Raw genomic sequence first — 13,195 nt, forward strand, 5'->3', positions numbered from 1 at the left:
TGGTCTCCAGTGTTTTCCCTCGCATCAACACATTTTCTTAGCGGATAATGTTATGTTTACAGTAATAGATTTGTAAAAACTGTCAAAATAGCATGTGGCTCTATAGTACCGATAATTGTGTCACATTTAATTGTGTCACATTTTTTGACAGTGCCAAATCTGAGTGTGTAGATGACATGAAGTGATGGTTTGATGTTAGTTATGTTGATGTCATTAACTACTTTGAGTTACAACTGCATAAGTTGAGCCTGAAATTCATTTTTACTCAAAAAACACTTAAATGGTGGTTGTTTTCCATCTGGATCGCTGGCTTTGGTAGTTTTTACTTTGTTTCTTGAGAACAGAAACAGAAAACAGGCAATTAGAATCATCATGGCACAGCCTAGTAGTTGCTCAAGAAAACTGGATAACACTGTTTTTATTGGTGTCGTTTGACAATATTTCCTACAATTATATTATATGGTTTATAATACATACCAGGTATTAAAAGTGAGAGGATTTTATGACTTTTTGTGCGTGCGTGCATGCGTGCGTGCGTGCGTGCGTGCGTGTGTACAGGTTTCACTATATTTATGAGTGCCAAATTTCTCACTAATGTAGAGAAACTTGTTGAAAACCCAAGAGTGATGACATTTTAGTTGGTCCTCACTAGTTAAAAAAAATAAAAAATACCCATAAATCGGCCAAATCATGTTTAGCTTTAAATGTACTGATGTGCACAGGTTTCTGTGAGGGATAGGTTTAGGGGTAGGGGATAGAAAATATCATTAGCCTGCTATGAAATCAATGGAAATCTCTGAGATGTCCTCACTTATATAGTAAAACAAACCTGTGTGTGTGTGTGTGAGGGCAGGTTTAAGTGGTTTACGAGGATTGCTAATTACAAGGGTATTATGCTATAAATATGGTTTATGAGGACATTTCTAGTGTCCCCATAATTTAAATAGCTTAAAAAACATACGAAACTATGTTTTATTGAAAATGTAAAAATGCAGAAAGTTTTTTGTGAGGGTTAGGTTTAGGGGTAGGGTTAGGGTTAGGGGATAGAATCTATAGTTTGTACAGTATAAAAATCATTATGTCTATGGAGAGTCCTCTTAAGGATAGCTGCACCAATACTGGTATGTGTGTGTGTGTGTGTGTGTGTGTGTGTGTGTGTGTGTGTGTGTGTGTGTGTGTGTGTATGTGTGTGTTTGTGTGTGTGTGTGTGTGTGTGTGTGTGTGTGCGTGTGTGTGTGTGTGTGTGCGTGTGCGTGCATGCGTTCTGTAGTGAAATGTAGTGTTCTAGGAATATTGCCGGTTCCTAAAATTGGACAACCTTAGAGTGCAGATGGGAACATGTGGTAACCAAATAAGAGGAGCAAATAATTCATGACCTCAGTTAAAAAGAACCAGGATGTGGATCAGAACTGAAACAAGCAAAGCAGTTGTCGATTAAACATTTATTTATGATTTAAAACACATTCACAGTGGAAGAGGAAACAAAGTGAGGCTGGGCCAGGAATTGACTTCTCTGGCTTCTATATTATGTGTCAAGTGCACAGGGGATGGTCAAGACACTACAAATAGTAATGAGTACAGTTCATTATGTTTGTAAGAATTTAATGTAGGAAAAAAGAGCAAAGATGGTCCATTATACATGTGTATTTGTTTAAAGTAGTCACAACCATAACATTTGAAATGTAATTGTTGATACCTCATTTGCGTTTTATAAAAATATAAAGATAACATTCTGTATTGTTAAACACTAAAATATTCTGCCATTGTATTTACATTCATGTGCTAAAAACCCAATTTATTGATGCCAATATATTGAATATTGGTTGTGGTGCTTGTCATTATAATGTGGAAACTAAAAAATGCTTCATTCTCTATCTATATTTTATTATAGTTTTGAAGTTTGCATATTTATTTAAATGTGTGATTTTGTGCGAAAGTAAATTTGTGTTCAAGCTCAGCTCAGTCCATCTTACTCTTTTTTATTGACTTCCTGCAACACAAAAGCTTGCACACATATAGTGAGGGCCACAGAGCAATCATCATGATGCTCAGCAGAAATGCCGCCACATCTATGTTGTGGTAGGAGTACCAAGGCAAATTAGTAGCCTCAGAACGAAGGTGTGGTGCCCCTTTGTGTCTCATCACATATTCAATCCAGAAAATGGCACAATCGAGAGGAGACAAGGGTTGATCACGGTGTAGCTCTGAAAGTTTCCGGATGTTGTTTCGATACAAAGTGTTCTCAATTACCTCTTTGACAGCTTCAAGGAATTCTTGTGATGTAAGTGTTGCGATTTGAAGGACTCGAGCTGCACCTCGAACCTGCAGGCGCAGAACATTGTCAAATTGGTCAAAGAGAAGTGGCAAAGCTAAGACAGGGACTCCATGGTAAATAGCCTCATAGATACCATTGGTACCTCCATGAGATACGAACATGCGAGTCTTTGGATGGCCCAGGAGATCATTCTGAGGGAACCATTCTAGAAGTAAGGTGTTGTTTCCCAAAGACAAGGGTCGCTTGCCGTGGTACCTCCACACAACTTTCTGAGGGATCTCAGCAAAGGCAGTAGCAATGACCTCAGTGATTTCTGTAGGGAGTGCACCAACCATCGCTCCCAAGGACATGATCACTACTCCATGCTCCCCAGAGCTTTGCATGAAATCTTCAAGTTCCACAAGAAGTGCTTGCACTGGTTGACATTGAAAGCCGCCCATGTAGACCACATTAGGCATGGTGGGGCGTGGAAAATCAAAAACAAAGTCCACTCGCATCAACCAGATGTCAGCAGATTGCTGCATAGACAGTAGATCTGTGCCAGGTGGGAAGTGACGCTCAAGCAGTTTGCTGTAAATGGGCAGAATGACATATTGTTCCTGAAGGAGGCTCACCAGATACCGTAAGAAATTATCTGTCCTCTGCAGGAAGTTCATTTGGTCACTGAGCAATGAATTATACATTGGCACATAGGATGGGGGTGATGGAGCAATAGCCATGTGAGCTTCCCCTGTATTTAGCCAACGTACATTGTATACCATGGGAAGATGGAGAAATTTGGCTAACAGGACTCCAGCAGGAAAGGCGGGGTCTGTTAGCATCAGGTCAAACTTAGCCTCGCGTAACCATTCAACAAGTGCTGCATCTTCCAATATAGCAGAAACAATTTGAAGTGCTCCATTGTGAAATACCTTTAAAATGTTGGCTATATCTTTCTGCTGTTCAAAGAAACGAAAAAAGGCTGACATCCTCTGTAATGCTAATGACCTCTCAATCAACTTCATAAAGAAATCGGGACCAACACCTTCTATCTCATTTGGGTTGATTGTAATTGTGCTGTAGATGGAAGAGTTCTCTTGGATGTACCAACTTTTCGATGAACGCATAACAGTAAGACTGTGCCCATAGGTATGGAGCTTTCTCAAAATGACTTGCATGTTCACCCAGTGGCTACCATCCTCAGGGAACACCAGGATATTTCCACCACGACAAGAGCAGATCACAAAGAGTAGACATGTTAGTGCAGAAAATTGTTGTGGCCTCAGCCCCATTGTTCAGAAAGCTGAAAAAATGAAGATAGAGAGTGCAATTTGTTTATAATTTTATAGCCTGAGGTTTTTTTTTTTGTTTTGTTTTTGTTTTTTTGTCTGCAACATATATTTAGGCATTTCTTATATACAATAGACATTTTTCTGATTTCAAATGCTCTATGTTTAAATGTAAATGTAAACAGAAAGTACTCACATTAGGGTTAGAGTTTGAATATGCAACTGTTCTCCTGAAGCCTGAGCTACAGGACATTATTTCTAAATCAACTGGCACTGATTTCTTGCACAGCTTTTGAGAAACTACAACCCAGACCACATTTTCACAACATTTGAAATTCTGAATAAGCACTCAAGAGCTTTTAATGTGTCTCATATGAAAGTGCTTTTAATTTAACTTCTTTTCACAACAAATATGGCCCTGATCATGTAAATATGACTTCTAACTTTTCATCAGAATATTAAATCAGTGAGCAAGAGAAAAGAAGAAAAAAAAAAAAGAAAAACGAAAACAAAAGTCTTTTAAAGCAATATAAATGATTTTTTTTTACATCTTTTTATTTTTTATGAGGTGTCTTTGTTGCTCCTGGAATTACTTGTTTGTATTTTGAGATACACAGTTTTTTTTTTTTTTTTATTTCTCCATTCACTACATCAAATCTGTATCTTGATGCCCAGGTTCCTTATGGTTAGGAAACTTTTTCTCTTCCTTAAACCCACGTCCCCATCAGCTCTTTCCTTTGGTTTCCCTCCCAGTCTGTCTGCCCTGTCACTGTTTTTTTTTAGCTAAACATTTCTGTTCAGCACAACAGATGACCTTAAACACTATTAATCCTTGACAAAAAAACACGCTTTGTTAAAAAACACTACATCTTGCTATGTTCCCACAGTCTTTAATGATATCGCTTAGAAACATTATGGAAAAATCTGGTCTTTGGCAAGTTTTTGGCATTAGTATTGATTTTTGTTAAAAAAGAAAAAAAAAAGAAAAAAAACATTACAGGATGAACTAAAAGTTTTAGGAGTTTTACTTTACCTTTGTATGACTTAGCCTGTCCGGTCAACACTTCAGCTGTTTGGTCCAAACACTGCCAAAACAAGCTTTGCTTTTCCAAAATTTATACACAAGTTTCCATTTCAAGCCACATTGTCAAAGACACATCGAATCAAGCTAAGGCTATCCATTTCTTCGTCAAGCCTTTTCACGTTCTCTGTAACATGAGATCTAAAATGTTTGTTGTGGCTGTAGTTTTGGATCAGCTCTCACTCTAGAAGAGTAATGCTGCACGTCCTCATTGATTCTTTGTTCGTCTTAATAGGAATCGATTTGAAGAATTTGGTTAACTGAATCGCTGTGCAAAACTGGGGCACAGCAACAGAAAGTGACTAGGGAGGGCTATCAACACTCAGCTCACACATGTTTTTGCTTGCCAGAAAAGGGAAATGCATTTTTTTTATAGACAGGTCTTTAATCTGTTTTGTGCAAAGCAAAAAGGCAGCAATCAGACTTTGCCCAAAAGATTGTTTTGTCTTATACATGAGTTTGTCTCACACTCACTGTTGTCTCTCAAAAAAGTAACTACACATTTTCCATGTGTTTAAAATTATTTTTCTTAAATTAAAACTACCATGTAATCCCAATTTAAATAGAAAGAATCTAACTGAATTGAGTAAACCCAACTAAATTATACTTGTTAAATTAATTCCAGTTAATCTCTTTGGTTTACTAGCTAGTACAGTGAATTGTAGCATGCTTAATGCATGCTAATGGGAAACACAATGCTTGATTAGCATAGCAGTTGTTCAATGAGTAAAGCAATGGTGCGTTCTAAACATGAACCATAGAAATCCCCAGCCCAGTTTCAGTTAACCAAACAAAACATTTACATCATGTCCCAACACAGAAAGTTCAAGGAAAGCTTGAAATCATTGAAACAACTAAATTAACAATTAAAAAGTTAATTTAAGTTCACTTGGTTACATGAAAATTTTAAGTAATATGAATACGGGAGGAATGGTGAAAGTAAATTGTTTTTTGAGTGATCAAAACTGTTTTTGACATAAGTACTGTCATTATTACTGCAAGCACATCTATCATCATCTGTCAGAAAGTGAGACAAAGAGACCCAAGAGCAGAGGAACTGTTCAAAAGGATTTATTAACAATAAATTCTAACTTCAACTGGGCTGGCGAAGAGTGGAGAACCCAGCACCGGCTGTAGTAAGCAGGAGATAAGTGTTCGTTGATGCGTGCGCGCCGTGGCCGCGCAGTGAGCAGACCGGTGAGGAATCCTCCATGAAGAGTTTGTTCATAGGTGAGTGTATGTGTTGTGGTAGTCAGGAGCTGATATGTGAGGAATCCTCTGTTGAAGAGTTGTGGGTGGAAGACAAGCGCACAGCAGACTGGAAGGAAACCACACTACCGACATGCGGGCAGAGACGAGGAATCCTCCATTGAAGATTCATGAGCACAGAGAATAAGCGTACAGCAAACTGGAAGGTAACACACTCCCGACATGCGGGCAGAGATGGGCAATCAAACAGATGCACGAGACTGGGAACAATCAGTTCAGCATGCCTGCCAGCAGTGCCTGAGACACATGAGGGAGAGAAATAATAAAACAAGCAAACTCACCGGAACCGTGACATCATCATCATTATCAAACCTTTTTGTTGCAATGGAAAAAAAATCTCATGCTTGGAAGCAGTATAATCACTTGGCTCTTACTCTGTTTAAACAGATGTACAGTTGAAATCAGAAGTTTATACATCTTATCCAAATACATTTAAACTCAGTTTTTCAAAATTCCTGACATTTAATCGTAGAAAACATTCCCTGTCTTAGGTCAGTTAGGATCACTATTTTATTTTAAGAATGTGAAATGTCAGAATAATTGTAGAGAGAATGATTTATTTCAGCTTTTATTTCTTTCGTCACATTCCCAGTGGATCAGAAGTTTACATGCACTTTGTTAGTATTTGGTAGCATTGCCTTTGAATTGTTTAACTTGGGTCAAATGTTTTGGGCAGCCTTCCACAACTTTCTCACAAGAAGTTGCTGGAGTTTTGGCCCATTCCTCCAGACAGAACTGGTGTAACTGAGTCAGGTTTGTAGGCCTCCTTGTTCGCATATGCTTTTTCAGTTCTGCCCACAAATTTTCTATCAGATTGAGGTCAGGGCTTTGTAATGGCCACTCCAATACCTTGACTTTGTTGTCCTTAAGCCATTTTGCCACAACTTTGGAGGTATGCTTGGGGTCACTGTCCATTTAGAAGACCCATTTGTGACCGAGCTTTAACTTCCTGGCTGATGTCTTGAGATGTTGCTTCAATATGTCCACATAATTTTCCATCTTCATGATGCCATCTATTTTGTGAATTGCACCAGTCCCTCCTGCAGCAAAGTACCCCCACAACATGATGCTGCCACCCCCATGCTTCACGGTTGGGATGATGTTCTGCGGCTTGCAAGCCTCACACTTTTTCCTACAAACATAATGATGGTCATTATGGCCAAACAGTTACATTTTTGTTTCATCAGACCAGAGGACATTTCTCTAAAAACTAAGATCTTTGTCCCCATGTGCACTTGCAAACTGTAGTCTGGCTTTTTTATGGTGGTTTTGAAACAGTGGCTTCTTCCTTGCTGAGCAGCCTTTCAGGTTATGTCGATATAGGAATCGTTTTACTGTGGGTATAGATTGTCTACCTGTGTTCTCAAGCATCTTCACAAGGTCCTTTGCTGTTGTTCTGGGATTGATTAGCACATTTTGCACCAAACTACATTCATCTCTAGGAGACAGAATACGTCTCCTTCCTCAGCGGTATGATGGCTGTATGGTCCCATGGTGTTTATACTTGAGTACTATTGTTTGTACAGATGAACGTGGTACCTTCAGGCGTTTGGAAATTGCTCCCAAGGATGAACCAGACTTGTGGAAGTCCACAATTTTTTTTCTGAGGTCTTGGCTGATTTCTTTTGATTTTCCCATGATGTCAAGCAAAGAGGCACTGAGTTTGAAGGTAGGCCTTAAAATAAATCCACAGTTACACCTCCAGTTGACTCCAATTAGCCATTTAGCTTCTGACATCATTTTCTGGAATTTTACAAGCTGCTTAAAGGCACAGTTAACTTAGTGTATGTAAACTTCTGAAAATTACTCATGTCATGCACAAAGTAGATGTCCTAAACATCTTGCCAAAACTATAGTTTGCTAATATGAAATCTGTGGAGTGGTTAAAAGAGTGTTAATGGCTTCAACCTAAGTGTATATAAACTTCTGACTTCAACTGTATTTTGGATCATACACTTCCCAGTTCCTTATTTCTTAGTCATTCAGTACTGTTTTTGAGATCTGGATTTACTATTACTAGAAAATTTCTACTCTTGTTTTCTTTTCCTTGCAGAGATCCAGAGGGAGAGAAACATACAGAAAAAATTATGCTGCTTTTACATGCTCATAAATGTAAGATTCCTACTCATAAATTGCACATGAGTGCTTAATTACGACTGAGCAACTCAACATGGACATTCATCATGGCAGAGAAGAGAATGTTTTACATAGTTAATTATTGGTTTTATTCATTTTTCTAAATGCAGCAACCATTAGGTTTTCTCTTCAGTCATATACAGTACATTTACGTATATCAGTAACCATTTGCTGGATATTATACATTTGTTACACAGAGAAAATTGCATGTATTTGAACAAAAATTCCATTATTGTCCTCAAGCCACTACATGAATTTAGGTATCAAAATAAGGGTTTCCCAAGAAATATGCAAGGAGAATCTGATTAAATGAATCACTCTGCAAAACTGTGGCTTGATGCAAGTGTGAACGTTTTAGTATATTCTCTCAGTTGTTATGATTTTCCAGAAGGTCTTTTATGGCCTCCTGGAGCTCATGCTTTGTCAGAGTAGTCACCTCCAGCATTCGGGGTGCTCCTCAGGTGGAGAATGTTGTCATACTGATCAAAAAGAAGAGGCAAGTCCAAAACAGAAACTCTGTGGCAAATAGCCTCAAACAACACCAATAGAGCTACAATGAGCTGCAAAGGCATGAGTCTGACCAAGGAAATCAATCTAAGGAAGTCATGTTGTTACCAAGAGTTGATCCACTCCAAAGTATTCTCACAATGCATCCAGCCTAACATCATGAAATGATTTTTATTTTCTTTCCAGAGTGTTGTGTTGTGTGTTTCTGTACTGTAGGCAGCAGTAGTGTTGAAGGTAATGCGATAAAAGTAACATGTGTTACGTAATCAGATTACTTTTTCGAGTAACGAGTAAAGTAACGCAATATTTATTTTAGACCATAATATCTGAGATATTTTTTAAAATAAGTAACGTGTTGCTTTTGTACACCTCTCCTTTCCCAGTATTGTGGTAAATAAGGTGTAAAAGTGTGCAAACTTCAAGGAGGGGCATGATGGGCATTGTAGTTCTAGAGAGTGGGAGGCTTACTAGAGATGTTCAGTGAAGTTGTAGTATGTGTGTGCCTGATGGATATTGTAGTTCTAGAGAGTATGAGCCATGCTTATCAGCGATGGGCAGAGCACAAGTCTTCTTTTAGCCCACCCTGAGATTTATGTTTTAAAAATGGCAAAATATTGCTGGTAAAGGAATGTAAATCTGAACGCTTCAGTGGAATCCAGTTGTACTCATCATTTGCAGCAGTTGATTATTTATTTTTAATTATAAAATAATATAAATTTTTTTTTGTGCACTGGAGCTTAAATGAGCAGCCATCATAAACTTTGCCATTGTAACATTCGGGTAAGTGTTACTTTGATTCTCGCGACTGATTAATGTAGGCTGCATTTAAAAGTGTGTAAACACATTTTAGTGGTACAATATAGCACAGGCATAAGCCGGAGAAGTCTTCCCATGGCCACGGCATGATTATACAGATACATACAATGTGGAATGATCGCCGACTGTTTGTGCGTCCAAACTGCTTTGTTTTAAAGCTGCCCATAACTACTTCTCTAGGATCAGTTTTCATCCGAACTGCTCTGTGATAAAGCATTTAGCACTGAACATTCGGTTGAGTGAAATGGATGATTCATGTGTTAATACACACTGCATTAAAAAATCAGTAAACGCGTTTAGGCAGAGGGATTATAAGACTAGTCTTCTGTAACAGCCACCCTCAGCAATAAAAGAGTTCAGCTTCAGGTAAGTATAAGGTAAGTAGATCTGAGGGTGTTTGGGACCAGTACTATAAACACTCAAATTGAACAGACAATTAATGGTAAATTGAATTTGCTGTTATTATTTGTTGCATATTTCTGTGTTTGATAATTAACAACTTTTCTTCCACAGGCAGGGGAAAAACAAATGAATACAATGCACCTGCAAATGTATACAATTATACTGAACAATAAACAAAATAAAGTAATTAAAGAATGAAGAAAACCAGGTCTCTTTGTCTCTTTTGTCTTTTTGGCTTAAAGATTTATAACCCTTTTTATGAGTATTTCTTTTAACTAATCGAGTTTAGGTTTAGTTAATCTATTTTACCGCTCGAGTGTATTATTGGTTTAGTGTCGTATTTTTAGTTCCCTATTTAGTTCTTAAAGTAGGTTATCATGGTTGTTTTTTTTTTTTTGTTTTGTTTTTTTTTACACAAAGGTAAATTCAAGCAGCTCAAAAATCACAATTGTGTGAACTCGTGAATTGCCTTTGATGTAGGGAAAACACTGGTGAAAGTTGAGGTCAGTTAATGTCTGTCTGATCCGCCTTTCAATGAACACAGTAGTTCTTCTTTCTAGGCAAAGAAACGGTTCAAAAAATCCTCATCAAATATAATCCTGTGGGTGGTTCGCCATCTTTTATCACGAGCAATGATAGTACAGTGTACTAGGTTACAACACCACAACTTTTACAGCAAAACTCAACAACACACAATGGGGGGCCTGGGTAGCTCAGCGAGTAAATACGCTGACAACCACCCCTGGAGTCGCGAGTTCGAATCCAGGGCGTGCTGAGTGACTCCAGCCAGGTCTCCTAAGCAACCAAATTGGCCCGGTTGCTAGGGAGGATAGAGTCACATGGGGTAACCTCCTCGTGGCTGCTATAATGTGGTTCTCGCTCTCGGTGGGACGCATGGTGTGTTGTGCGTGGATGCCGCGGAGAAGCCTCCACATGTGCTATGTCTCCGTGGTAACACGCGCAACAAGCCATGTGATAAAATGTGCAGATTGACGCAGAGGCAACTGAGATTTGTCCTCCACCACCCAGATTGAGGTGAGTCACGACTCCACCACGAGGACTTGTAGCGTATTGGGAATTGTGCATTCCAAATTGGGGAGAAAAGGGGAGAAAATAAAAATAAACTAAAAAACAACACACAGTAACTCATACAAAACAAAATAACCATCAACTCACCTTCAAGATCAAATAACACAACCTTTTCTTCAGACTTGTCTGTTTTTATCTTAGATCTCACTTTTTACTTGATATTTTATCAGTCATTTTCTCTCTTTTCTTCCCAATTACAGAGAATATGCGCTGTCTCTTGATTGGTCAACACTAGAACTCTCTCTGCGCAATTCTTAAAGGGGCAGCGATTACTTTTTCCATTAACTAAATTACATGTTTTTAATGTTTTCTTCTCTATTTTAACATCAAGTATATGTTATTTTAGGGTGTTTAATGCTATTTATTTGTGTTTCATTCTTAATTATGCTTTTATAATACATTACTTAACTGTATTTCCTGCGCTTTTTCCTTTATTAGGAGTATGTTTTAAACCAGGATCTACACTGTGTTACACTTCCACTGGCCACGACATGATACTCGCTCAATTCACTGACTTATGTAGCTGAACTGCTCCGTGATACAGCAACCCTTAACTGGGAGAATGGGATGAGAAAAGCTGACCCTAGAGCAGCAGCTGCGAGCAACATAATACATGGTTTGTGCATGCAGACAAAATTTCTTAATTTCTTAAAATATTCGACATTTTTGTTCTATAATAAACAAGTAATTTGATTCGTGAAACATAAAGTTTTGAAGACATTTTGGTAGCATTAAAAACGATTCCATTCGAACAACCTCCTGTACTCGCTTAGGTTTAATTCAGTTCAAGGTCCTCCACAGACTTTATTACAGCAAGGTTAGGCTGTCCAAGATATAGGCAAATGTAGCTGACTCATGTGAGTGTTGTCGCTCTGCTACAGCAGACTTGGCTCATATGTTTTGGGCTTGTCCCAGACTGTTTGATTATTAGACAACTATATTTAAAAGTTTGTCTGAGGCATATAGTAAGGATATCAGGCCTAGCTTTGAAATGGCTGTTTTTGGAGTACTTGAGCAAGGTGTGGTCATGTCCACAAATTGTCAAGACGCATGCGCTTTTGCATGTCTTTTGGCTCGGAGAAGAATATTACTTGATTGGAAATCAAGTAAACCACCTTTAGTTTCACTCTGGCTTAGTGATGTGATGCTGTTTTTGAAATAGGAGAAAATTAAATATTCTCTAGCAGGATCCACCAAACGTTTTTATTCAGTAAGGATTCCAATGATCTCATATTTTGTAAAGGGCGTAACTCTTCCCCCAAACTAAAATTAATAGTGAAATTAAAAGGCCTGTGCACAGTGGAACGGATAACGCAATCAGACTTTTTTCCATTTTGGAATTTGTTTTTAATTATTATGTTTATTCATTGTAAAAAAAAAAAAATAATAATAATTCGGGGGGGGGGGGGGGCAGGGGGTGTGGGAAAGGGGGGAAATATGTAAAATCAAGAGGAGCATTGTTAACTCTTTCTGTATGTAATATATCACTGTTCTTCCTTCAGTAAATATATTCATGAAAAAAAAAAAAACGATTCCATTCAAGTTGTGTCAACATGCACGTTTGCAGTTGTTTGCAATCAAACAGTGGTGTCTGTACGCACCGTGGATCAGCTCAAAACAAGCGTGCACTGAGACTACGTTTTAATATTATAAATATATAATATATTATAAATATTCATTTATTCATCAGACTTATTCCTTGAACATGTTAGACTGGCATTCCCCACTGAATTTTATCCTGACTTCTGAAAAATCTCAAGTTGACTCTGACATTGTCGATGGGCACAGCACATGATGACATATATGATGCAGGTTCAAGTGTTGAACTTTGCTGCTGTAGGTAAGACAGTGGTTATTCTTCATTATTCATGTTAGCTGCCATGTCGATGGAAAAATAAATCATGCATATTCCAGTTATTGAGTCTTTATTATAAATATGACATGAAGACCTACTGATTGTGGACTTTCTAAATATCTGTTTGTTTAGTGTGTTGTTTTGACATGAGTATTGTACAGTAGCTAGCATGACCTGTAGTGTCTCTACATATCTCTTGTATTTGTATTGAATGCACAGCAGAAGAGAGAGTGGCGGTGAGAAAAAAGTAATGCATAAGTAACGCAAAAGTAAAGTAACACTTTACTTTCCATAAAAAGTAACTTTTTAATTAATTTATTTACTTTTTTAAGGAGTAACACAATATTCTAACGAGTTACTTTTAAATGTAAAGTTGCCCAACACTGGTAGGCAGGTGTGAAACTTCAATACCCCCCCATAATATATACACTATAAAATGGTTTAACTAAGATATGTGCTGTATCAGTTATTGTAAGCAAATTTAACGCAGCATGTAG

At 37.9% G+C, this 13,195-nt stretch overlaps 1 protein-coding gene across 1 annotated transcript; it reads right to left on the bottom strand.

Moving 5' to 3' along the window:
- Positions 1-1,435: 1,435 nt before the first annotated feature.
- On the bottom strand, positions 1,436-4,875 carry LOC127446947 (UDP-glucuronosyltransferase 2A1-like). Its single transcript, XM_051708307.1, has 2 exons — positions 4,577-4,875; positions 1,436-3,557 (listed from the first exon to the last, which is right to left on the bottom strand). The coding sequence occupies exon 2, from the start codon at positions 3,544-3,546 to the stop codon at positions 1,960-1,962; it is 1,587 nt and encodes a 528-aa protein (XP_051564267.1). The 5' UTR covers positions 3,547-3,557; positions 4,577-4,875; the 3' UTR covers positions 1,436-1,959.
- Positions 4,876-13,195: the final 8,320 nt, after the last annotated feature.

This window comes from Myxocyprinus asiaticus, chromosome 1 (genome assembly GCF_019703515.2).
Source record: "Myxocyprinus asiaticus isolate MX2 ecotype Aquarium Trade chromosome 1, UBuf_Myxa_2, whole genome shotgun sequence".
In the NCBI taxonomy this organism is placed as follows: Eukaryota; Metazoa; Chordata; class Actinopteri; order Cypriniformes; family Catostomidae; genus Myxocyprinus; species Myxocyprinus asiaticus.